This window comes from Ailuropoda melanoleuca, chromosome 17, assembly GCF_002007445.2.
Source record: "Ailuropoda melanoleuca isolate Jingjing chromosome 17, ASM200744v2, whole genome shotgun sequence".
Lineage (NCBI taxonomy): Eukaryota > Metazoa > Chordata > Mammalia > Carnivora > Ursidae > Ailuropoda > Ailuropoda melanoleuca.
In genome coordinates, this window is record NC_048234.1 from 29,529,022 (window position 1) to 29,554,558 (window position 25,537).

General features: G+C 43.0%; 1 protein-coding gene across 2 annotated transcripts in view; it reads left to right on the forward strand.

Moving 5' to 3' along the window:
* The window catches only part of OSTF1 (osteoclast stimulating factor 1), a 50,636-nt gene that overhangs the window by 15,961 nt on the left and 9,138 nt on the right, over positions 1 to 25,537 (forward strand). For both annotated transcript variants that reach the window (XM_034646689.1, XM_002930514.4), the window contains exons 2-7: positions 6,469 to 6,515; positions 14,532 to 14,582; positions 17,210 to 17,273; positions 18,950 to 19,003; positions 21,726 to 21,833; positions 22,767 to 22,816. In XM_034646689.1, the coding sequence (XP_034502580.1) occupies positions 6,469 to 6,515; positions 14,532 to 14,582; positions 17,210 to 17,273; positions 18,950 to 19,003; positions 21,726 to 21,833; positions 22,767 to 22,816 (374 nt within the window). The remainder of the gene's footprint in view (positions 1 to 6,468; positions 6,516 to 14,531; positions 14,583 to 17,209; positions 17,274 to 18,949; positions 19,004 to 21,725; positions 21,834 to 22,766; positions 22,817 to 25,537) is intronic.

Below are 25,537 nucleotides of genomic sequence, written 5' to 3' on the forward strand. Positions count from 1 at the left end.
GTCAGAAAACACACTGGCTACTGTTTTTAACGAGTCTGCCATTTCTGCAGCTGAAATCAAGACACGTTTCAAATTCTTCAGGTTTTTTTTTTCTTTCTTGGATTGGATGGGGGGAGGCGGCAAAAAAGAGGTGGTATTGGTGTGTAAGAAGGGATGAAAATATTATGTTCATATTCTTTCTTATTAGTTATATCCTTTAAAGGTATATATGCAAATAGGATTCATTGGATTTGATTTCGTTAATCCAAGAATATAAGTATGAGGGAAGAGATTTATTCTTTACACCGGAAACTCTTAGACATTGCTGTGCTCACAAGATGGTTTTCTCTGCGAGGTTGATAGCCTCTGTGTTTTATTTTCAAGAGCAGTGTGCTTTTGTGGAATGACATGAATAGAGAGAGATCTTCACCCAGAAGCCTGTTCTGAGCTAACAACCTCATTCATGGGCGTTGGAATCCACAAAGCCCAGGGGAGCCCGTGTTGGCCCAACAGAGCACAGCTGTTTCCTCTTACTGCGCGGTCAAAATGATGGCCTTGACTCTTGGATGCTACCACATAGACTCCCTCTGTTCTGTTTTTGAGCAGAAAACATCCTGTTTCATCATGCATGTTTAATAGAATAATTTAAATATGTCTAGTTGAAATAACATTAATATTTTTATTTGCCCTGAGATGATTCGAAGGTGGTGACAGGTTTCTCCTACCCACGGGGTATAAATCAAGAAGTGATATTCCCTGTCTTCTCTTGGACAAATATGAGAACTTGATGTATATGGAAAATTCTTATTTTTCCATGATGCTCCCTTATTCAGATAATTCTCTTCCTCTCCTTTCTTTTCAAAAACTATATTGGTTCGAACTCCCTGGGGCAGATGGGAGAATGTTAGTTTTTATATGCTAGCTGAATTTTGAAACCCACAAAGTAAAGGGAATATCACTCACTCTCTTAGAGAGTCCTGTATAGATCCCTAATTTGATCAGATAGTGTAGAGGGGTCACTTGCCAATTTTTTTTTTTGACTTTGATCTTCAGGAAGATACATATTTTTCTTAATGGCCTGATACATACAAATGTATATATACACACACACACACACACATACACACACACTAGACCAAGAAGTTCACCTTAGCCTCAAATTTCTTCCTAAATCTGCCAGTCAACTTCGTCTGACTGGTCCAATGGTGAAATGCCTTATTTCATCATCCGTCCTGACACAGCTAGACTTGTACTTGAACAAGGACTGCAGATTGCATAGGTAACCAGGTAACCCTCTTGTCTAACCAGTGTGGTGGCAACAGTAATGCAAACAGGGCATACCATTTGGATTTGTTACCATAATATTCACTTTGAAAAACAGGTATAAATACTCTAAATGTAACTGTTGCTGTGTCCCCTTTTATGCTTTGTATATGGAAATTCCATCAATTGAAAGTATCAAAGTGTATTTTTTATTGGAGAATAAAATACTGCAAAAATTGATGATGGGGAGGCAGTGAATTCTGTGTGTCTGGAAGTGATATAAATTAAAAATTGTAGGTGTAGATTGAGAATTAATGTTGAGAGAGGACAGTTGCTCGTAATTTGGGGGAAACTGTTGTCTCCTTTGTGGGATCGGCTTCAGTGAAATTGCACCATCAGCATGAAGCAAGGCTTCAGGCCCAGGAGGTGAAGAGGAGGGAAGTCTTGATCTCACTCTTTCTCTATCAGGGAGGAAGGAAAGCTTGCTAACTCGCCGGTGGAATCCTCACCGGTAACAGCTATGCTGGCACTGAAAGATCTTGCTTTTACACAGACCTCATTTTTAGAGCATTTATTTAGTTTTGCAGAAACCTCACCAGGCTGCAGTTGGTCGTGCTGAGGAATTACAGTTCCTGCCCTTTTATGTCAAATGTTTAACATGGGTCTGCCAGAATTTTTAATAATAAAATTGTAATCATCATGAATTTTTTGAATAACATTTGAGATTTATTCTTGTTTCCCAACAGTCCCTTCTGTAAAGTAACATTTTGGTAAAATTGCTAGAATAAACATCAGTGTCTCCATCCATCTGTCCAGCTCCCACGAAATAAAAATTTCACAAAACCATAATCATTTCTGTCATGTGCGCTGTACCCTGGTCATTTCTGTTCTATTAAATAGTTTTGAAAGCCACTAAATTAGTTTCATGATGTGCAGTTCAAAAATTGTTGAGACTCCCTGTGCTCTGGGGAAGGTGACACCGTCCGGGAGGGGTCATTTTTGTGTGCGGCATTTTAGTCTCACAAAAGATGAGACAAGGGTTTCCTAGTTAAGTTCCTTTCCCAGAAATGTAACTTAAGGTGTCAAAGGCATGGTAAGACTTACCAAAAAAAAAAAAAAAATGAATGAATGTCACTGCCAAAGAATTATCTCTAGCAGTCGTACCAGTTTACATACCCACTGGTACCGTCTGAGAATCCCAGTTGTTCTATATCCTACTGAACACTTAGCGTTGCCAGTATTTTTTTGTTTTAACTATCACAGTGGGTACGCGGTAGTTGTCACGGCCATTTTATTTTTTTTAATTTTTATTTTTTTTAAAGATCATTTATTTGAGAGAGAGAGCACTAGTGGGGGCAGAGGCAGAGGGAGAGGGAGAAGCAGACTCCCCGCTGAGCAGGGAGCCCGATGTGGGGCTCGATCCCAGGACCCCAAGATCATGACCTGAGCCGAAGGCAGACGGTTAACCCACTGAGCCACCCAGGTGCCTCTGTCATGGCCATTTTAAATGAAGTCCCTCTAAAATGTCTAGGGCCTCCCAGTGTATTTAAGGAGAATGTAAAGGAAATGGTCGATCTGTCACAGATAACTAAGTTTCGATATTTTGAATAGTCATTCTTTTTCCTGTTCATAGTATGTCCGCCCATTATAGTGAGCGGTCCTCATGGCTCACTCCACAAGCTTCTGTACTCCTTCATCAATGGAGAATACGCTAGACTAGACACCGTATGTTTGAGTACGTGCGCCTCAAGTCCTTCTAAGTGTGAGATCAGGGCCATAGAGCTGCATCTGTACGTACTCTGTTGGCAGACCTCAGACACAGAAAAGTCTCTTACCCTTTGCCGGGAACAGGGTCCCAGATCCCCTTCCCTCTATCCGCCTCCACTGCTGTGGGCTAGGATTCCTTTACTGTTGCCTGGACTCGGCCTTCATTCACTCCAGAGGAAAACGGTGTTTGGCTGATGCGTAGTGCTCTCAGCCCTTCTCTGTAGGAGCAGGGTGGGGTTGCAGAGAAACGGGAAGGGTGTGCCTGGCAAGGTGAGGAGCCAGCAGGGCTCAGCTGCTGCTGGTGTGGGGGGTGAAATGGGAATCTGCTTATCTTGCTTATGTTGGAATGCCAGCCCTCCTAAAATCCTGAATACCGTTCACATGCGCATTCAGGGGAGAGTCCCTGAGAGCATCAGACAAGAGATTGGGCCTCTTCCCAGTCTCTACCCAGAGTACCCTGATTCCTGCCCTTACCTGCTCTGCGTGAACCCGTGCCCCTATAGCGCCGTTGGATTAAATATGATGTCAGAATGCTCAGTGAGTGACATACTCTTATTATTACTCTCTCGAGAGACTCTCCAGGTTCGGTAGACTGTCGTCATGAAAGTCATCTGTTTTTCATCTTCTTAGCAGTTCTTTCCGATCCTCTCGCTGTTTCTTTGGCATTCTTTTCATTTCTGTTGACTCAGGTTTGAGGAGAGAATAAAGTAAGGCCCAGAACTTTTCTAATCTATGGATTAAAAGGGAGCCTCGCTTCGCTAAAGTCCCAACATCAGTCAATAAATAGGATCGTGGAGGCGAAAGTGTTTTTTACAGCTTCGCACAGAGAATGTTCCCTTGAGTAATAGCCTAAAACAGTGGCCTGATGGTCAATGTGTAGTACAAATCCAAATGCAAATAAATCTCCCACTTCCTTTTAGTTTTGAGCATTTTAAGTTGGACAGTCACAAAAGATACAATTACAAAAATTATTGGTTTAGTCATTCTCCCAAGTATTTATTTTTTTCAAGATTATTTATTTATTTGAGTGAGAGAGAGAGAAGGAGCAGGGGGAGTGAGAGAGGGAGAAGCACTAAGCAGGGATCCCGATGCAGGACCTGGGATCATGACCTGAGCCAAAGCCAGACCCTTAACCAACTGAGCCACCCAGGTGCCCAAGTATGTTTGTTCATGTTCTTTAATTTATTTTGAATTTTATCTAAGCTCATTAAATTCACATTGGATCTGGTTTCCACAGTTAGCCATAGCCCGTCTCATTGCTGCCGTTCCCTCAAAGGGACAAGAAAGTTCCATCATTATTGATTTTGGTCACCAGTGGACTGCTTCCTTGTGTAACTTCTCTTTGGAAAGTTTGAAGTAATTGAGATAACTAATCTCCCTTCTCAGAGAGACAATCAGATCGGCAGATATTTCTCCTGGCAGCTCTTCCTTCCGTTTGGTGTTTCCTTTTTCAGGACTGCGGGTGTGTGTAAAAAACATACTCCAGAAGAAAAAAGGTTTCACATTTGCTTCTGCCTATTACCACCGCCCCCCGCCCCCCCGCTAGAAGAGCAGGGAAGGAGTGGCACTAGAACTCAGATTGCAAAAATAATGTTTTTTTGCAAACGTGCTAAGTGAGTAACAAGGGATCTGAGCAGGGGATCCCACTGTATAGGGCATTCAGGAGAAAGAATGATTGCCAGCCCCACCTCCCCAAACCCACACCGCCTGCCCTGAAAGTATCTTTACTGTTTTTATTGATTACACACATAATACATGCTGAGCATAACGCATATAAACAGTATTTGTGAAGTAGGAGGTGAAGGTTCCCCTTAGTCGGTGCTGTTATTCTGTGCCCATATTGTCAGCATGAATGGAATGGTACTTGGCATACTGGTCTGTAAGCTGCTTTTTTCCCCCTGAATATTTTGCAGGGTCTTTGCGACGTCAGTGTCTGCAGATCTGTCCGCCGCGTTCTTAGGATGAATCAGAGTTCATTTGCATAATCCCTCTCAGTGGACATTGTGGTCATTTCCCATTTTCTGATATTCTAAACCTACTTTGTTCCATATGCTAGCCACCAGCCACGTGTGGCAATTTAACTTAATTAAAATCAAATAATGTTTAAAAATCAGTTCGCACTCACGCTGGCCACATTCAAGTACCCGGTAGCTGTATGTTGACTAGCACAGAGGAAGAACTTTCCCAGCATTGCCTGAAGTCATATTGGACAGTGCTGTTGTAAACTGCGAGTTTTCAGATTTTTTTTTTCAAGTACGTGTTTCCATTCCTTTATTCATCCATTCAACAAATGCTTATTGAGTGCCTCCTGTGTTCCAGGCATTGTGCTAGGTACTTGGATAGCTCACTCACAAAACATAGATACCTGTCCTCATAATGCTTAACTTTCTACCAGCAAAAGGTTTTGAGTATTCACTCCCAATAAATGCATGTGTACTACAAGTTGCATATGTATCCTAGTATGTGGTTATATTATAAAACATAATATATGGAACAAATTAAAGTAGCAATGAAAAAGAATAAGATAAAAAATGTAAATAATTTCCAAAGTAGTCTTCCCGTGTTGCACCTGGGAGACCACTGTTCTGAATGATGCTCTCATACGAGGCGTCTGTCTCTAAAGATTCTTGCAATGCTGTTACCTCATTTTAAACAGGTGGTCCTTCTATTTTGATATTCCTTCTAAATATTTATTTCATAAAAAGACCTCTTTTTTTTTAAATCTGTAGGCTTTTTCCTACAGTTTGAATTTGTCCTTTTACTTACATATTCATTTAGTAAGCGTTTATGAAATTCTTAACCATATGCTACTGAGGAGGATGCCGGGAAATTGAACAAGTCAGGGTTCCTGCTCTCGAATGACACAGGCCAGCAAATTATTTACTCTAATACAAGGTATTATGGAAATGCAAGAAAGGGGCATATGATGAGAGAGATTGGGAGAATGGAGGACAGCTTTCATGACCTGCACTTTGCTGAGTTACTGCACTCTGTTTTGGGATTCAGTGGAATCACATATTTCTCCAACAGATACTATGTTTCTCCATGATATTTTCTTTTGAAAAATAGAAAATTCTAAACCATCGATTTAAGGGTATTAAATCGCTGTTGACTATCACATTAAATATCTCTTTATGTTAAATGCTTACCTTTTGATTTTTAAACTTAGATCTTAGGGTTGGAAGGGCTCTGTATAGGACAGAAACGAAGTCCAAATAATTTTGCAGCTGCTCTTGTTGGAGGAGGGGAAACAAAGTCATCCCCAGAGATGTGTGTTGATTTCATGCCTTCATTTAATAAATATTTACAAAATACCTTCTATGCGGAAAACAATTCCAAAATAAATTTCTCACATGGGCTTTTAATTAGGGAATTCTGAAGAATATAATGGATAATACTATTTAGAGTAAACTTAAAATGAAAGAACTGATCATGTGTTGTTTATTCCCACTCTTTTAGGGCAAGTTAAAGTGTTCAGAGCTCTTTATACGTTTGAACCCAGAACGGTAAGTATTCAGTTTTTCACTTTAAAATTGGCATACAAACCTACAGTGATTTCATTTAGGTATTTCCTCTGGCCTGAATGGCCTGACTTTTCTCTGATAGCCGTAAATGAGTCACAGGAATGGATGAGTAAATGAGTCACTTCTGTGTAGTCAGAGGTGTGAAAGCGAAGTCCCTCCGTGGATCTGAATGTGTTCCCCACTTTGAGATCATGTAGTCCAGGGTGGCATCACTCACTTTAAAAATCACCAAGTGACCCACATGTAGAGCACGTGACCTTGTCGTGGTCATCCTTCCTGTGACTCTCACGCTGACCTTCCTTGTTCTTCCTGTTGACCCTGTACCTCGGGCCACCTCATAATGGCACCTTTTACCAACTATCTAGAGCAGTTTTTTAATGTTTCTGCTGTTTCTGGTGTCCATCCATCAATCCACCCATCCATCCTTGGTTTAGTGAGCACTTACTATGTGCCAGACCCTGGCCCAGGCCTTGTGGACAGTGCCATGTCAACAGAAAGGGTGGCCTCATGGAGCTTCCATCTGAGTGGCGGGGAGGCAGACAAATGAACAGGACTGCCGGGACCTGATCGGTGCTATGAAGAAAAATCAGGAGGGTATGGGACCCAAGGGTTCATGGAGAAAAGAGTTATTTTCAGCAGGGTGTTCAGGGATGACCTTTCTGTAAAGGTGACGTTCACGTAGAGACCTAAGGGAAGTGAGAGAGAGCCAAGGGAACAGCAAGGAGCATCTTTGGTGGGTTCTAGAAGCAACAGGGAGGACAGCGGCTTAGAAAGTCGTGAATAAAGGAGAGGGAGGTAGGAGATGGGTTCAGAGAGCCTGGGCAGAGAGGGAGGGCAAATCATGTAGGGCCTCGTGGGGTAGGATGGAGGGTTTTGAGTCCAGGGTTGATTAGATACATTTTAGAAGAGCCACTCTCCCCAAGGGCAACTATTCAGAGCAAGAGTGGGAGCAGAACGTCCAGATAAGAGGCAGAGGAGAGAGACCGAGCAAGGAAGCCTGCTGTCTTGACTCTCCAGTCTTACTCACGAGAGATGGGCGCCTTCGTGCTGGTTGCAGCCAGCTTGCCACTGGCTTTGGGTTTGCTGTGGACCTTGTCGTCCCCAGAGCCGAGCATCTCGGAAGGTAGCCCAGAACCAGATGGCACCGAGCCTTGATGCACTGCCATCAGGCTGTGGCCGGCCCTCACATTCCAAATCTGTCATGTACTCGCTGCAAATTTACTTAACCTGTGGCCATCTGTGTTCTCATCAGCCACCCTGCAGAATTTGGCTGTGAGCGGAGAACGAGATCGATATTTGAAGCCTTGCATGCAGTGGGTGTAGCAGTACGCGGCCCAGAAGTTGTTGTCTTTGTGTTTGTCCCCTGCTCACAGGAAGGCTGCTGTTTCATGCATCTGATTGTCCTAATCAGTGGTTTCCTAGGTTGCAAGCAGCTTGAGGTTGATAGAAGTGGCGGATGGGGGTGCTCATCAGCTGCCCTCCTGGGCTGGTCAATGAATACTAGATCATTCTCTGCATCCTCCCTCACTCTAGGAAGGGACGGACCTGCATGTACTCAGCTTGAGACCGGACATGACTCCTGACTCTCTCCCCAGTATCCTGTTGGCCATCACCTTTGGCCTTCCTCACTGACCTCCTCCTCCTTTGCTTCTCTTGTGGTTTTTCTTGCTTCTGGCCCATGGACTCCAGCTTCTCCATTCCATCTGCATTCTTCTGCCTGATTGATTTTTCCAAAAGGTAGCTTTGCTCCCTTCTAATGCTTCACCTCTTTATTTGACTTAGGATAGAGTCCCCTGTGGTCCAGCCAGTTTCCAGCCCCGAAGTCCTCTGCTCCCTTCCCTTCTTAGACCATTCCAGTCTGTGTTTGATGCACAGTAGAACCCATCTCTGAACCCTTTCTAGACTCGTGGTATTGCCCCTCTCTAAGCTCTAATAACACACTTCCTTTGCCACAAAGACTCTCTGATTAATCCAGCTAAGAGTGGGGTGCCTTTTACACTTGGCGTTTCGGTCCTGCTGTGGGTAACAGTGTCCGGGGGAGGCAGCAGAACACGGGGCTGTTCAGAGCTGGCCATCGTTTTTAGGACCCACTCTGCCTCTTTAACACCTGTGTGACCTGGGAAATTCAGGAGTTCCCTAAGCTCTGCGCCTCAGCGTGCTTCTCTGTAAAGTGAGAATAGTAATAACCACATAGGGTTTTAGTGCGACCTAGGTGAGATTAATTGTGTGAAGCTGCTGTTACTGTTAGGAGAGGTAGTGGTTGCTGGATTCATGGACATTTAGCAAATAGTTTTGATGGGTTGTTGACATATGGATTATTTTAATTTACCTCTAGTTCTGCCCCAGGATGCAATCTCTACTGCTGCTGCTGCTTTTTTTTTTAATCTTTATTATTGGGGCACCTGAATGGCTCTGTTGGTTAAGCGTCTGATCGGCTCAGGTCATGATCTCAGCCTCCTGGGATTGAGTCCCCCATCAGGCTCCCTGCTCAGTGGGGAGTCGGCTTCTGCCTCTCCCTCTGCCCTTCCCGAACCCTGCTCATGCTTGCACTCTCTGTTTCTGTCTCTCAAATAAATAAAATCCTTAAAAAAAATATGTTATTATTGAATGTACAGAAGAAAATAGATATTTACTTCATTAGGGTTTTTGAAGAGTCCATATTTAAAATGTTATTTTTTAATATCCCTGGGCCCAAGGATCCTCAGCTGTGGAGCAGTGCTGCTAATTCATCCAGGATGTACTGGGTGGTCAGTAATGAGTATCCCATACCTGCTGCCCCCACACTCTGCCCCTTTCCACCTCCCTTCAATCCAGTTGTTAAAGGGGAGGTGGCTGGCTGGGCAAGTAGCCTCTAGCTCCTGACCTTCCTTACTGCTTAAGTGCCTGTACTAGACCAGTTGTTCAGTATTTTGAATCTCATCCCTAGCTAGTTTAGTTTGATATTCATTTTCTGAGTAAGGATTTCTGTTGGACCATGCGGGAAGCTCAGTTTGTCTCTCCCCATCTCCCCCGGTAGGCACCCCTAATGGGATGGATGCACTCTGGTACATCCTAAACTGACCTGGCCTCCTCAGAGTCATTGGGACCAGGCAAGATGGAAGGGGTGGGCTGGCCCCTGTGGGACACTTGCCGACAAGTGCAGCACCCCAGGGAGGCCTGGGTCCAGCTTTTAGCTACTCTTCTGTCCTCAGGCGATAGGGACAGCAATGCCCAGCCTCGGTCTCGGTGATCCACGGAACAGCTAGAGCACTGGGCAGTTTGTCAGTCCTGGTTCTTCCTGCCAACCCATTTCTCTTCTGTCTTGCCTGAAGGCAGGGGAGTCCTGGCGCCACCTACACCTGTTTGGTTCTTAATTCTTGCCCAACCGCCAGTCCAATAAAGTGACATACAGAGATCTGGTTGGACTGGATAGAACAGTGTCAAGGTGCACCAGGGGAGAGGGAACAGCATTTTCTGTGTGCTGGTGGTGTATCGATTTCTAAAGGGAAAGCACAGGACCCCTCTCTGTCATGTCACGTTTTCTGGGCTTCACTAGGTTTATTGCACTCTGTGGAGAGGCAGGAACCCTAGAATGGGATCCCAAAAGCTGAAGTGGGAGCCCAGGCCTGCCACTCACTCACTATGTGATCTGTGGCAAGTTCTTGAACACCCTTCTGCGCCCGGTTATGAAATGGAGATGATACCCATGTTTCAGCACTGTCCTGGTGGGTCGTCGTGAGGATTGAACGAGGTTAAGCATGCTTTGCAAGTGTAAGGTGCTGCTGTTGGTTTTGTTGTACTGCCTCACGTAGGGATGGGAGTAGGGGCGAGCAACAGATACTTTCCACGGACACCACCTTTTAACCTGGTCATGATACCCTGTTGACCAGTAATGACTATGCATGACCTTTCCGTGAGAGAGAAAACACAGGTGCTGGTGAAGAGCAGACTGCAGAGTGTAACTCGTGGTTCAAGTCTAGTGTCTACCACATACCTGCTGTATGGCCTTCGACAAACTTCTCATCTACAGTGTGATGACAAGAGTAGCACCCACCTCATGGGGTTGCTGGTGAGGATTAAATTTGTTAATATTTCTCAGTGTCCACCCTAGTGGCTGGCACTTAATAGTCCTATAAAGTGGCAAATAAAAACATTCATGGAAAATTTGATTTTTAAAAATCTTTTTATTAGTTCTTGAGGTTCCAGGTTGACACATCGGAAAAGTTTCATAAGGGTGTTACGGTCTCTCTGAAATTTTTCATAAAATAGGTATTTTCATAAACCAAGAAAAATTAATGCCTTGGGAATTATATGTTACCAGGAATATAGGAAACAGGAATGGGAATATGTATTAGCAAGTTTGTACTCATCGCTCTAACATACCAGTGGCCAACCATTTGCGTGTCCTGATACCTTGTGATTCTTCCGGGAGAGGGGAAAAGAGGAATGTGGTTGAAAACCAAAGAACAAGCTAGAAACAAAGTGCTTCCTTGATTGTGTCACTGTTTTGCCATTTCTGTTCTGTGAATATGATGCCAGAAATTTAAAAGTCGACCCTCATCAAGTCATTTACATTAAGTGCCGTACAAGCGGTTTCTTAATGGAAAGTGTGAATATTGTAGGTAAAATCTATTTGTTTTAAAATCATGAAAATGACCTTATTGTCTGTGCTGCCACCAACAGTGTAAAGGATTCGGCAGGACCACCTCCTTAGCTAGGTCAGAACACTGCCCCTGGTTCCTTTGGAAGAAGATATTTTATAGGCAGTAGTAGCACTGCCTGTCTGGGAGCTAGTGATTAAAAAGAGAATAAACTGTCCACTCTTCTTTCTCAGGTTGGAAGAATCATAAGACTTTTTTTTCCCCCTGACTGAGATCGACTGCCTTTTGTTCTTCCCTCAGCTGAAAAGCAAGTCTCACCTAATAGGCGGCTTGTGGCAGACCCCTGTGTTTGAACAACAGCCATTATTTTAAAAACCAAAGCAGCACTGAGAAGTATTGAAATGACTGTACTGAGTGATTTCCAAATGACGCGTTTTACCAAACCGCAAGGGACAAGAATTACTTAAAAGACAATGAGAGTTTTAACTGTTCTAGGCTTCTTATTGCCTTTAAATTTATTTTATGTTTTTATTGCCTTTTTAAAAATTGAGGTAAAAATTGACATAATGTAAAGGAACCATTTTGAAGGGAACAGTTCAGTGGCATTTAGTATATTCACAATGTTGTTTAACACCCTCCCACCCCATCTAGTTCCAAAACATTTTCATCCTCCTAAATGAAAACCCTATACCCATTAGGCACTTACTTTCCATTGTTCTGGGCTCTGTTCTTTTTTTTTTTTTTTTTTTCAACAAGAAGGACTCATCACAGGGATTTTTGTATGTGTGCTTTTTTGAAGCGGTTTGGTACTTTTTCAAAACATGCCGTTTTGGTTCAGGGGTGACTGAACTTATTACATGTGGAAATTTAGGCAGACTTAACTTGTGATTTTAGAAGGAGGCCAACACCATAGGTAGAGATGATCTTTAACTTCCATGAAAGCCCCTTGTTAGACATAAGTGGACAAGGTTAGTTCTTGGAGAGGTACGAGGTAAGAATGCACTTTGGATGGCTCCAAGACTAGAGAGATCTCTTCCAGACATCACACTCTTTCAAAACTCCAGGAAACTCAGAGTCCCTCCGGAAAAATGCTAACCTTTTACATATATTCTGTTTTCCTTATCTCCTTACATTTTACTTCAGTCTCTCCTCCTAACCCTTATTGCTATCTCAAGGAGAGACAGTCAAGTGGTGTTGAAATTGCCAGCGAAGACCAACCTTCCTATTATAGGGATGGCCACTGTGTCTAGCTGGGTTGCGTGATGGGCAGTGTGTCCCCTTCCTGGCCTCTCTGGGAATGATCCAGTTTGCAGCAGGGAAATACTAAAAGAAATGGTTTGTTTCCCTAATCACTTTCTATATTCATCACATATTGGTAATCTGTTGATCACAGATCATCAGAACATGATAGAGAAAGATTAGGGAAGAACTTAGAGGGCTTTACTTCTTTTGCCCTAAATGCCTGTTTCTAATAATCTTAAAATCTATGTTATCGAGTCTACAGAGGCTCAAATAATTTTGCATAGCTTGTGCTGTGAGTAAGTCTAGACTCGGTAAGTCAATCGTAAATGCAGCAAATGCTTCAGGAAGTACCTTTTAAAGGAACTCAGCCCGGCTCCTGGGTGGCTTTGTCGGTTAAGTGTCTGCCTTCAGCTCAGGCCATGATCTGAGGGTCCTGGGATTGAGTCCCATATTTGTCTCCCTGCTCAGCGGGGAGCCTGCTTCTCCCTCTCTGTGTTCCTCTCCCCACTTGCTCTCTCTCTCTGTCTCAAATAAATAAAATCTTTAAAAATATAAAGGAACTCAGCCATTTTTAGTATCGTTAATTATCCTTTGGTAATTTTTATATTTGAATGCATAATGCCCCCAAGTATTTATGTACGTGGTTGCTTAAAGCGTGGTATAGCTGATATAGTCTTCGTTTATATTCGGGAGGAAATAGTTATAATAATAATGCAGATCAGCTTTGAAACTAAATAAGTTAGTAGCGCAGAATCACATTTACTGCCCTGGTCTGTAACTGAGAGAGGTGATAAACAAATGGAAAAATGAATGGATGAGATAATTTGTTTCACTAGCTTGAGTTTTATTTGCATGGAACAGTAACTATAATCAGAAATACCACAGCCTTTTTAAATAATATTGTGAAAGTAATACATGCTCATGATAGAAAATTTGGAAACATTTTTCTGCACATTTCATGCATAGTTGTGATCTTATCCTGCGTGCTCTACGTTCTTCACTCGACATGACAACGTGAATATTTCCCAGTATCTGAAACTTGATCCTAATAGGCATGGTCCTATATACCTAAAACAAGGTCATGCTGATAAGCATTAACATAGTGATAGAAAAAAGATGCTTGATTAAAGCACCTGGCTGAATTCAGAGAGTTTGTAGGACATTGGGCTGGGACAAGCCGGAACACGTATTGTCTCTATAATCAGCTAACCCCTGAGAGCTGCTTATGGTCTGGACTGAGTTACTGCTTCCTGTTTTCCAGCTCTTTAGCCCTATTAATGTAATTGTGTATTAACTATTCTTATATATAAAAACGTTCTTTCTCTCTGAACATGAATAGAGTTGTTTTCTCAAAATAAGCAGGTAATTATGTATAAACTGTTGTATGTATGTATATATGTATTGTATGTATATATTGTATGTGTATATGAAATGTTCATTCTCTCTGAACGTGAAATGATAGGATGGTTGTTTTCTCAAAATAAGCAGGTAGTAGATGTTGATATGAGCGTATTTAAGGATTGAAGCCTAATCACTTAGACAAGAGTCAAGTTCCTGGTTGTTTTTCATGATTTTAAATTCTAGACATTTATCCTTTTACGAAAAAATGTCTATCACCTTTTATAATTTTTATGAGAAAGAAGTTCTATTAATATTCTATTTTTTTTTAAGATTTTTTAATTTCTTTATTCGACAGTGATAGAGACAGCCAGCGAGAGAGGGAACACAAGCAGGGGGAGTGGGAGAGGAAGAAGCAGGCTCATAGCCGAGGAGCCTGATGTGGGGCTCGATCCCACAACGCCGGGATCACGCCCTGAGCCGAAGGCAGACGCTTAACCGCTGTGCCACCCAGGCGCCCCCTAATATTCTATTTTGATAGAAAAATGCCTTGCCTTCATTGTGGAAGAATACAAGATGTGTGTGTAGGGGGAATTTCTTACATGTTATATATGCAATTCTTTGAAGTTCATCATGGGAACAATTCAGCTTTCTACCTCCATGTTAATTTGTCAGTAATGTTTCATTATGTGGCCTTTGTGCAGATGGAAGTATCTAAAAACCACGTTGTCTGTAAGGTACTTTGGGATTTGAAATTCACAGAATTATTAGCATCATCATTATATTGGAATTCATGAAAAATCACATAAAGTCACACTGTATGTATTTTTTCTTTCAGCCAGATGAATTGTACTTTGAGGAAGGTGATATTATCTACATTACTGACATGGTAAGCCCAGCTAATATTTTGTACTACGTATGAACTAAAGATGCGTAAGACTATTTTGTGTAGCTATAATATTGCACACTATTTAAATGTTTATCTGTATAGAAATATGTATGCCCAGGTTTGTTCATTTTAGCACAGTTTGTAATAATAGCATAAAATTAGAAGTAGCCCTTATGTCGACCTATAGGAAGATAGTTGAATAAGCTTCAGTATATCCACAAATAGGGTATTATGCATTAATAAAAAGGAATGAGGAATATCTCTAAATGCTATTATGGAGTAATTTAAGTGAAAAAAGGCAAGGTAAAAAAAAAAATGCGAACAGTATGCCTTATTTACCTAAGAGAGGTTATATGTATAACTGTTTTCTTCGGTTTAAAACAAAAAGTCAAAGGAGGAATCATCAAATAAAATTTAAAAAATAGTTTCTTCTATGTGAGGGAAGGGAAATAGGGTAGAGGGAACATGGAGTACAGACTTTTAAAAACTTAACCTTGTTTTGGAGATCTGACTTTGGAGTCGTGTCAACTTCTGCATAGTTATAAAATTAAATGGTAAAAAAGCAATCCCTGAAATTTGAAAGTAGAGTGAATCAAATGAAGTTAATTTTACCCCAGGTAATTGGCATAACCACACAGAAAGGAGGAACTGTTCAAGTGAACTTAAAACTCAGCAGTTTGACGGAACATCTCCAGTAGAATATACAGGAAGGACAAAAGGACTGGCAAGAAAAATAACTGTAAACTGGTTTTAATCATGATCTTGTAACAGAAGCACTGGCGTTGCTATTCTGAGATTGTTGCATATGTATTGTGGTTGAGAGCAAATGAGTCATTAGGTCAGTGATACTGACAACTGGGATTTTCAGCCTGCAAGAAAAGATACACAGATGTAAGATCGGTGAGGTTAAGCTCTGTAGCTTGGCATCTGTATGGCCAACATGTTGTGTTTTTATCTACAATAAAATAAAAACGTGTCCTACTCTGTCCTTTGAAAAGGCCTAGAAAAAAAAATGACCAACCCAATAATAATATGTTATTTTGCATTCAAAGGAACAAGGCTCTGTCGAGAAGGGTATAGCTGTTACCAGGTTGGGGGCAGAAGACGTACAAGATAATCTGAGAACACTGTGTTATTAGAAAGCAAGGAAGCCTCCTGAGACAACGGGGGTCACAGTAGAAAGACGGGAACAAAGTCGAAGAGGCTGCCGCTAGTCAAAGATAGGACAATTTGAACAGTTAGGTCAGCACTCCCCAGGACTGAAGCACATTTACTGTGTTTAAATCCATGAGCTGCCAATAATTCTTCAAAAAACCCAAACATCATTCTTTACCCTGAGAGGATGCTAGGGAACCAACTTTTTATTCTGACAACTTCAGTTAAGGAAAATAATGAGCATTGATTCCGACTTTTCTCTATGAACTTCATCTCCGGGTAACCTGAGAGTTGATGAGGGAAAATTTTTCTTTAAAGAGATATTCTGATCGTTTAAGTGAAAAAGGAGTGATAGAATGTCACCATTTTGCAGCCCCCGGGAAAGAATGGATCCAGCTCATGCTCTTCAGTGGCTAACTCACATTATAAAAAGAGGCCGCCAGACATTGTGTGTCTCCTGATGGAAGAAATCAATACTACCTATAAAATAGTCTTACCCAAAAAACTGAATCTGAATCTCATAAAGCCTCTAGAACTAACGACCAATTTATAGGCAAGACGGGGAACAGGGCACATTTTTGGTAACACGGAGATGCAGTAGGCAAAATCCTGACTGTTTGAAACTCAGCAGAACAAATGGACTGGTTTCTTCAACAAGTATACTATGAAGGAATGAAAAAAAAAAAAATGGAGAGAAACCTATATACTAAAAGAGACCAAAGAGGCAAATCAGTCAGTCATATTGTATGGCCCTTATTTGAATTCTAAATTGTGGGGCAACTGGAAAATTTGAATATTGATGCAGATATTTGATGATATAAAGGAATTATTGAAGTAAATTTTAAGCTGTGATAATGGCTTTATGTCTTTGGAAAAAATCCTCATCTTTCAGAAGTACATGCTGAAGTATGTACAGGTGAGCTAATGTCTACAGTTCATTCAAGGTGATCTGAGAGGGAGGGAAGTCGTGGGTTAGATACATGAAACAGTTGCCGTGAGTAAGTACTTTATGCAGGTGGGAGATGAGTTTATGTAGGTTCATTGTCCTGTTCGTTCTACCTTTTATAGGTTTGAATTTTTCTAAAATAAGGTTTCCCCCCAGATGAAGCTAAAATAAAGAGATCTTTCAAAAAAGCAATCTTCAGGCTAAAAGAAATTAGACTCTGGACAGAAAAATTCTATGGATAGTTTAAATGTAATTGTTTTCTTCCCTTTCATACGATCTCTGATGTGTGGTTGTTCAGGTTCTGCGATGAAGTGTGTTGTGTGTGTTGCAGGCTCGATGTGGGTATATTTGTACTTTAATGGTAAGGGGAGTGGGCATCCGTAACTAGGGGTGGGGAAGCTTGATGGTTGTGACCGGGGCCGATGGACATTCTGTAAGTAGGCGCAGTCCGTGAGCCAGATAGTTTTAAAAGTCATTGAATGTAAACTGGACTTGGTACCGCTTAATCGAACTCTTTTTTCACTAGAGTGATACCAACTGGTGGAAAGGCACCTCCAAAGGCAAGACTGGACTCATCCCAAGCAACTATGGTAAGCACGGCTGTGGTGGTGATTACTTTGTGTCGACTTTGTGTACTTTCGATTATCTGGTTCCTGAAGCCTTTCTGCTTGCTGTCCTTGCTGAGAAGTCAGTGGAGTCATTGCCAGGGTAGGACATCTTGTACTCCACGAATCGGTCATTAATAAAAGGGGAATGGGCACTGGAGGTACTCGAGCTTAATTCTTTGGCTTAAGAAAATGCATTGTAGCACTCTCGATAGAACCCAGGGTTTCCAAGGAAATGCTTATGGCTTTCCTTTATCCAGCTCTTAGAATGTTTTTTTCTTTTCTTTTGCTGTTAAACCAAATATGAAATGGTTTCTTAGCCTGGCTGGTTCTTTTGTGATGAAGTGATCTTGCCTTGTTAATTCATGTCTGGGGCAATTATTAAATGGGCGTCCGGGCAGTTGGAGGAGCTTGAGTCATGAGAGGCAGCCTCTGCCAGGAAGCCACTTCTGGTTGGAAGAGGGACAGACAGACAAAGTACTTCCATAGAAAGCAGCAGAGTAGAGTGAAAAGGGCACAGGATTGGTAAACAGGGTTTTAATCCTTTTTCTTCTACGTCTTAATAACAAGGGACTTCAGTGAAGGTACTTAACTGCTGTGCCTGGGACTGTTTCCCCATTGGTGTAATAAGAGGTTTGATTTCAGTCACTTCCAAGGTTCCTTTTGACTTCACCATTAGATGTATACCCAGACCAGTGGTGCTGGTGTCAGGCACCAGTTCCAAGTACTGGCACAGGACTTGGAAAATTTCGAGGAAGGTACTGATGCAAAGTTCCTAGGGGAGCGAAGAGGGGGAGGGAAAGGAAGGGGAAGTGAGAGCTGAGGTCTGGGGCCCCCACGGCGGCCCCACTTGCCCTGGTCTAAAGGTGATGCCATCATGGGATAAAAAAGACTCAAAGCATTTCTACATTCCTCTAACCTTTGCACTCCGTTTCCAGCCAGTCCCAGACAGTGCACATGTAAAATGTTCCCCCGTTGCTTTGGATCTCCAGTGGCCGAGGGGCTGTGCAGTTACAGCTCTTTATGGCGGGAGGGGGTGGGTCTGACATCCTTTGGAACCACAGTCTTCACGTGGTCCCTCCTGCTGATTCTGGGACAGCGGAGAACACCTTGCTCAGAGCCAGGTAGGGATGCTGCTTGCCGTTTGTAAGTACAGGAAGCAAACTGTTTCCCCCTCGTGCGTGCCCCCCACATGCACGCCCACAAGGGAAACAGGATTATTTTTGGCCATCTTCAAAGGAGGGTGTTTTTACAGAATGTAAAAATGAACATCGACTGTTTTCCTTTGCATTTTTGTGACTCGGTTTATGACATACTTGAGTATACTGGTATGTAGGCCACGGGTCTGTTTGTTTTTGCTTATACTTCCAGTTAATTACTGTGTATGGCTTTTGTTTATACTCATGTTAATTGCTGTGGTGTTGACTTATTGCTTAGCTTGGTTTCATTTAGCAAATAATTGAGCTTCTTTTAAAGCAGGAAGCATCCGTTTGATTTTCTGCTGGGTTTTTTTTGTTTTTTTTTTTTAATCCACACTAAAAAGGCTGCCCTGTGGTGGAAGGCCCTAGCACTCGGGGAGTCGGGGGACTGCGAAGTGGTTTCAGTGAGTCATTGGGATGGCACTCTCAACCTTGGCTTTGCTCTTTTTATTTTCAATCTAGTGGCTGAGCAGGCAGAATCCATTGACAATCCGTTGCATGAAGCAGCAAAAAGAGGTAGGTGTGATTGTTTTTTTTTTTTTTTTTTTTTTAAGATTTTTTTATTTCTTTATTTGACAGAGAGAGACAGCCAGCGAGAGAGGGAACACAAGCAGGGGGATTGGGAGAGGAAGAAGCAGGCTCATAGCGGAGGAGCCTGATGTGGGGCTCGATCCCATAACGCCGGGATCACGCCCTGAGCCGAAGGCAGACGCTTAACCGCTGTGCCACCCAGGCGCCCCCTAGGTGTGATTGTTTTTTGATTCAGATACACAGCAGAGTAAAACACGCAGGTTTTAATTGTATAGTTTGATGACTTTTGACGAGTGTAGACACCCATGTCAGCACGACCCAGATCAAGATCTAGAACACTTCTGTCATCCCAGAAAGTTCCCATTCCAGTTAAACCCCCGCCTCCCCCAGAGGCAATCTCTGTTCTGCCTTCTGTCACCCTGGAGAGAGAAAATGTGATTAAATTGTTTCTGTATTTCCTTAAGTAAGCTCCACATCCCAGTGTGGGGCTCGAACTTGCAACCTCGAGATCAGGCGTCACATGCTCTACCGAAGGAGCCGGCCAGACGTCCCTGTGGTCTTAATTTTTAAAATGTCAGCCACCAAACACTTTTGAGTACTTTACTTACCCTGTGCTCAGTGGCAGGTGGAGAGGCATTGTCTTTGACTCCCAGAGCTCGAAGCCTGGCAGGGGAGAGTTGTGTGTGACAGATCCTTAAATGATGGTGGCAGAAAAACAGCAGTCGAAGCACGTTTAAGTGAAGCAGGTTATAGAGGCCACAATGAGTAACTGGAGGGTAGGGGGGTGGAGGCTTCTTGTGGGCATAGCATTTAGGAGAGTGTGGTCGTAGTGCAGGTGTGGGGGATGAGGGTGAAGTTGGGGAGGGAGCAACAGGGATGGGCCTCGTGCCTGGGAGTACCTGGGACTTCATCCCTTCGTCCATCGGTGGTTTTCCGCGGGGGACAGTTCCCCCTCCAAACCTTGGGGTACTTGGCGATGCCTGGGGACATTTTGACGGTTGACTTGGGATGCTACTGGCACCTTTTGGGTAGGAGATGTTGGAGACGTGGCCGAACTTGCTCCAGCACACAGGTCAGCCCCACAACAAAGAATTCTCCAGCCCTGCCGTAGATAGGGCTGCTGTTGAGAAACCCTGCTATGGACATGGGGAATTTTTATAAGGCTTCTAGGAGTGCTCTTCCATTCTGTTCCAGATCTTTCTGAAATGTGAATGTACAAAAGGAAATTATTGGTTTAGAATGGTGCATAGGTAGAACTGCTAGGCTGACATTTAAAAAAAATCATTAGGGGCGCCTGGGTGGCGCAGTCGTTAAGCATCTGCCTTCAGCTCAGGGCGTGATCCCAGCGTTGTGGGATCGAGCCCCACATCAGGCTCCTCCACTAGGAGCCTGCTTCTTCCTCTCCCACTCCCCCGTTTGTGTTCCCTCTCACGCTGGCTGTCTCTGTCAAATTAATAAATAAAATCTTTAAAAAAATTTATAAAAAAATAAAATAAAAAATTAAAAATAAAAAAAATCATTAGTACCCGAAACTAATATTACACTGTATGCTAAATAACTGGAATTCAAACAGAAACTTGAAACTAAATAATGAAGTGATTTGTAAATTAGATATTTAGGGCATTTGCCAGAGGATTTTAAAGTAATAGTTCTTTTTTTTTTTTTAAAGATTTTATTTATTTATTCGACAGAGCTAGAGACAGCCAGCGAGAGAGGGAACACAAGCATGGGGAGTGGGAGAGGAAGAAGCAGGCTCATAGCGGAAGAGCCCGATGTGGGGCTCGATCCCATAACACCGGGATCACGCCTTGAGCCGAAGGCAGACGCTTAACTGCTGTGCCACCCAGGCGCCCCTAAAGTAATAGTTCTGTTTAACATATGAGAGCAGCAGCTTTGAGAAGGTTATTTAGTTGTTTATTTCCTTATTTTCTTATAAGAACTGAAAGTACATTTTAATATGAAAATGAGTGGTATCTACTTAGGTTTGACTGTTTTCCCCCCAAGTTCTAGGATTTCACAGAGGAAAAAATTACATGTAGGTACTTTTTTTTACAGAGTCAGACAACCATAAGTAGACTCATTGAGGCCACTCTTCCCATTAACCGGCTGTTAAAAATTGATGTTGTACAACCCACAGAGCTTACTCGTGTTACGTCACTTACATCCACACTGATTGGCGTGTATGTGTGGCCAGCCCGTGTGTACCCTAGACTTGAATGTTTGCATCCCCTCGAGATTTAGATGTTGAAATCTCACCCCAGTGCACTGGTGTTTGGAGGTAGGGCCTTCCGTGGGTGATTTGCTTATGCAGGCTCTGCCCTCATGAATGGAACCGGTATGGAGACCCCAGGGGCTCCCCTGCTCTTTCTGTCCAAGGGGTGGAAAGCCAGTGTCTGTGAACCAGGAAGCAGGCTCTTCCCGGACCCTGAATCGGCCGGCACCTTGACTCTGGACTTCCCAGAACAGTGACAAATAATGCATGCTGTTTCAGTCATTCTTACCCTCTCCCCTCCCCCACCCCCAAGTTGTTGTCAGTGCTTTTCATTAATAAACTGGTAGCGAAAATGTACCATAATGAACGCATTACCGAGAATCCATTCTAGATGGGAATTTATGGAGGATGAAATTGATTTCAAAGCACAACCAAACCAAACCAAAAAAGCCAAACCCTTTTGCTCGTGTTTTTATAAATGTGAAATTTTTTCAGGCAACTTGAGCTGGTTGCGAGAGTGTTTGGACAACCGAGTTGGCGTTAATGGCTTAGACAAAGCCGGAAGCACCGCCCTGTACTGGGCCTGCCATGGGGGCCATAAAGGTACTGGCTTCTTCTGTTTGCTGTCCTCGTAGTCCACACGCTGCTGAAACGGCATTTCACAGAGAGGAGATGGATTTACAGAAATGAAAACACAAATTATTCTTTTCAAGTCCTTTGGAACCTCGGCCAAAAGCCTTGTTCCTGGAAGGTCTGCAAAACAGTAGGTAGAATGCTCACTTCATGGACCTCTCTCCCTTGAAAGACTGGAAACTTCCTTTCCTTTCCCAGGCTTGGAAAGGTTACAGGAAAACAATAGTCATGTAAAAACAAACCCCAGGATCTAATCTTACAGAAGAACGGGGCAGACGTGACTCCTCCAGCTTAGTTTTTCCCAAGATACGCTTTCGTGATTGACATTTTAAGTTGAGTGCACGCTGTTCAATGGAGGGGAGAGACCGCATTTGCTTAAGTTAGTGATCGAGTTGGTAACCTTCTCAGTTATGATCAATAATATGACAAGTGGAATTTTTAGGTCTGTTTCAGCCTGACCAAACATCTGCCACACCCATTTACTTCTCCCTGTAACACACACACAAAACAAACACAGCAACCAGGAACAAAGCACCCAACAGATTAAATAGCAGAGCCAAAGGAAAGTTTCTGGCTGTTTCCCAAAAGGAAGCCGATCTTATTTTAGCTAATAAACACAGATTAGTTAAATGAATATCAGGTAGCATAGCGAATGTAGAGTTATTTTTATGGTGGTTGCCATGTCAAAATGCAAAAGCCAGATTATTTGAAAACAGCTTTTCCCTAGATAATTCTACTTTTTAGGTTCTTAAGTCTTGTACTTACATAAATTTAAAAAATTTTGTTACACGAATGTTCCTGAAGATTCTTCTAAGCAATCCTCTCTTTTAAAACTGTTATGCATACTCTTGTCAGCCTTTTCCTTTTCATTCTTAAAAAGTATCTTTCCTCTTTGAATTTCAGACGTAGTGGAAGTGCTGTTTACTCAACCAAACATTGAACTGAACCAACAGGTAAGATCACTTACGCAGAAGTCAGTCATCGTAATACACCTGCCTTGTTCTCGCCGTGCAGCTTATGGGCATGCAAAGGCCTTTCTTTGTGCCTTGAATTGACCTTTTCCCATTTAGTATCTTTCATACCATTTTTAATCAAAACACTACAAACCCATTAGTTAAAAAATTACTATGGTACTGAAGTCCAGATTGCATAAACCCAAAATGCCTACCGTACTCCTTCCTTCTCACTCACTACCTTCGGCTGTTCGCTCCTTCCTCTCGCCTTCATGATAAGGAAGATGCCTATGGAGCTGTTCCCTAAGTCATCATCTTCATAAATGTTCCAGTGTCCTGTCTGAAGGTTTCAGCTTGTCACTGCCCCCACTCTGATCTGCGGGCTCCCAACCTTTGCTCCTCTGGTCCTCCCCCACGTATCCTATCAGAGTTCCCGGTTATGTTACTCTGCGATGCTTACAAGTATTATGGCTATTTAAATTTTGCTCATTGCTGGTGTCACTTTTGTTCTGGACTTACTGACTTTTATTTAGTAGGTTTTTGGTTTTTGTTTCTCACTAGAGACTTCCACACTGTTTCACGTTCTCTTGACATGCTTTTCCAAAATGTGTAAGATAACTGCTTTCTTCCCGCCTGCCCCCCCCCCCCCNCCCCATGGTAGTGGTGCTTCCCGAAGCTCTCATCCTTATTCTCTGATCTGAGCAGCTTGGGCCCTGCTGCCCTTTGCTATCTTCCTGGGAAGCCTTACCTTCACCTCCCGCCTGTGGTGTGTCTTCAATCCTGCGTCCGTTCTCCTGTTGTTGAAGAACATCTTCAAGTAGATTCCTAAGAAAGGGGACCATGGGATTGATGATTTGGCTGACAGAATTCGAGGTTAAAAATGATTTCCCTTAGAATTTTGCAGGCAGGGCTCTAGGGTATTTAATTTTTAGGATTGCTTTTGAGAGGTTTGGTGCCATTTTGATTCCCATTCTTTTGCGTGTGATCTGCTTTTTCTCTTGCTCAGAATTGTCATTCTGTCCATGGTGTTCTGAAATTTCACCACGATGTGCTTTAGAGTGGGTCTCTTCCCAGTAACGATGGTGGACTCTCTCAGCCTGGAAAAATACTGTCTGTTGTTTCTATTCCAGTCTTTACTGACCATTGTCTTTGTTCTTGGTCTGGAATGCCCATTTGTAGTGAGGTAGGACCTCTTAACATTGAGGCCCAGTTATTTTAGTTTTTCTCAGAGATTTTCTTACCTTTATCTTGGTTACCTTTTCAATTCCTTAGTGTCCTGTGTAAGTTTTCTATTGCAGTGTAATAAAAAACCACAAACTCAGCTGCTTAAAATGACACCCATTTGTCTTATACTTTCTGTAGCCTGGAATTCTGGGCCTGGCACAGCTGGGTTCTCTGCTTGGGGTCTCACAGGCCAGAATCAAGGGATTAGCTGGACTCGGTTCTCCTCTGGAGCTCAGATCCTGTTCCAGGCTTACTCAGGTTTGCCAGGAGGATTGAGTTTCTTGCACCCAAAGTGCTCTGGCCCGCAGCTTTCAGAGATCACCCCTCTCCGTGGACATTTTGCAACATGGCTGTTGGCTTTCTTTTTTAAGGCCAGTAGGAGATTGGGTCTCTGAGGCTGTCTGTACCTTTGGGAAAGGGTCCACCTGATTAGGCCAGGCCCACCTGGCATATAATCTCCCTTTTGATGAACTCAGCATCAACTGATTAGAAACCTAATTATGGGAGTGATACCCCATTATATTCATTAGTCTCACCCATACTCAAGGCGGAGGAATTCTTCAGGGGGTGGGTCCCAGCGGGCAGGGATCTTGGGTACCATCTTAGAATTCTGTCTACTATAAGCTCTTTCTTCTGCTCTGATGATTACTTTTAAGTAGCATCTTTTCTGGTACCATTATGCTCTTTCATGTTATAGCTCAGATCTATTAGTTACAGCTTTTTAAAACATTTTCTGTCATTCACTGTGCTGTTATCTTTTTCCCCTGAGTTCCATTAATTTTGTTTTGATCCTTTCTCATATAATGGAGGCTCTCCTCAAATACCTAGTATCCTTGTCTGTCCATTCATGTTGAAGTGTGATGGGCATTCTGCATGCTTATGGGGTTTCTCCATAGGGTCAAGTAAGGTCCTGGCTGTTTCGCTGGGTGATACCCAGATGTCAGTGTGAGTACCCTCTCCCTCCTCCCTCTCTGGGCTGTTCCACTCCACCAGAGAACTATCCTCCAGCCTCCCACCCCGGGGGTAGATGCTACACCGTGCACCCAGGGGCAGTGGGGTAGGTAAAGGCAGCTTGCAGCTCAGCTTGTAGGTCTTCATCCTCACCCACTGCTTTTAGCTCCTGGCCTTGTCGCCACTTTCCCTTGTACCTTTAAGTTCCACGAGCTTGGAAACGATCTGGTTAATTTCTCAACAGGGTAATTCTGCCATCTGTATGGGGTCACCTGGCAGCAAGGAGAAAGGAAGGTGATCTATTTACTTCCATAAACAGTTTCACCCAGTCCTCTTGTTTTCAGTCCCACGCCTCATGCCCCCTCCAGCGTCTCCGGGCGTCTCCAGTTGCTAATTCACGCGAGGTTTCTGCAGGGACAGATCTGCTTGCTTCCTCCCCGTGTCACCCTCTGCGGGCATCTGCAGTTCCACTGGTGCCCTGCCAGGTCGATTTCTGCTCCTCTGTCCCCTCCTCTCCCCCTCACATGACTCTTCTGTCCTCTCATG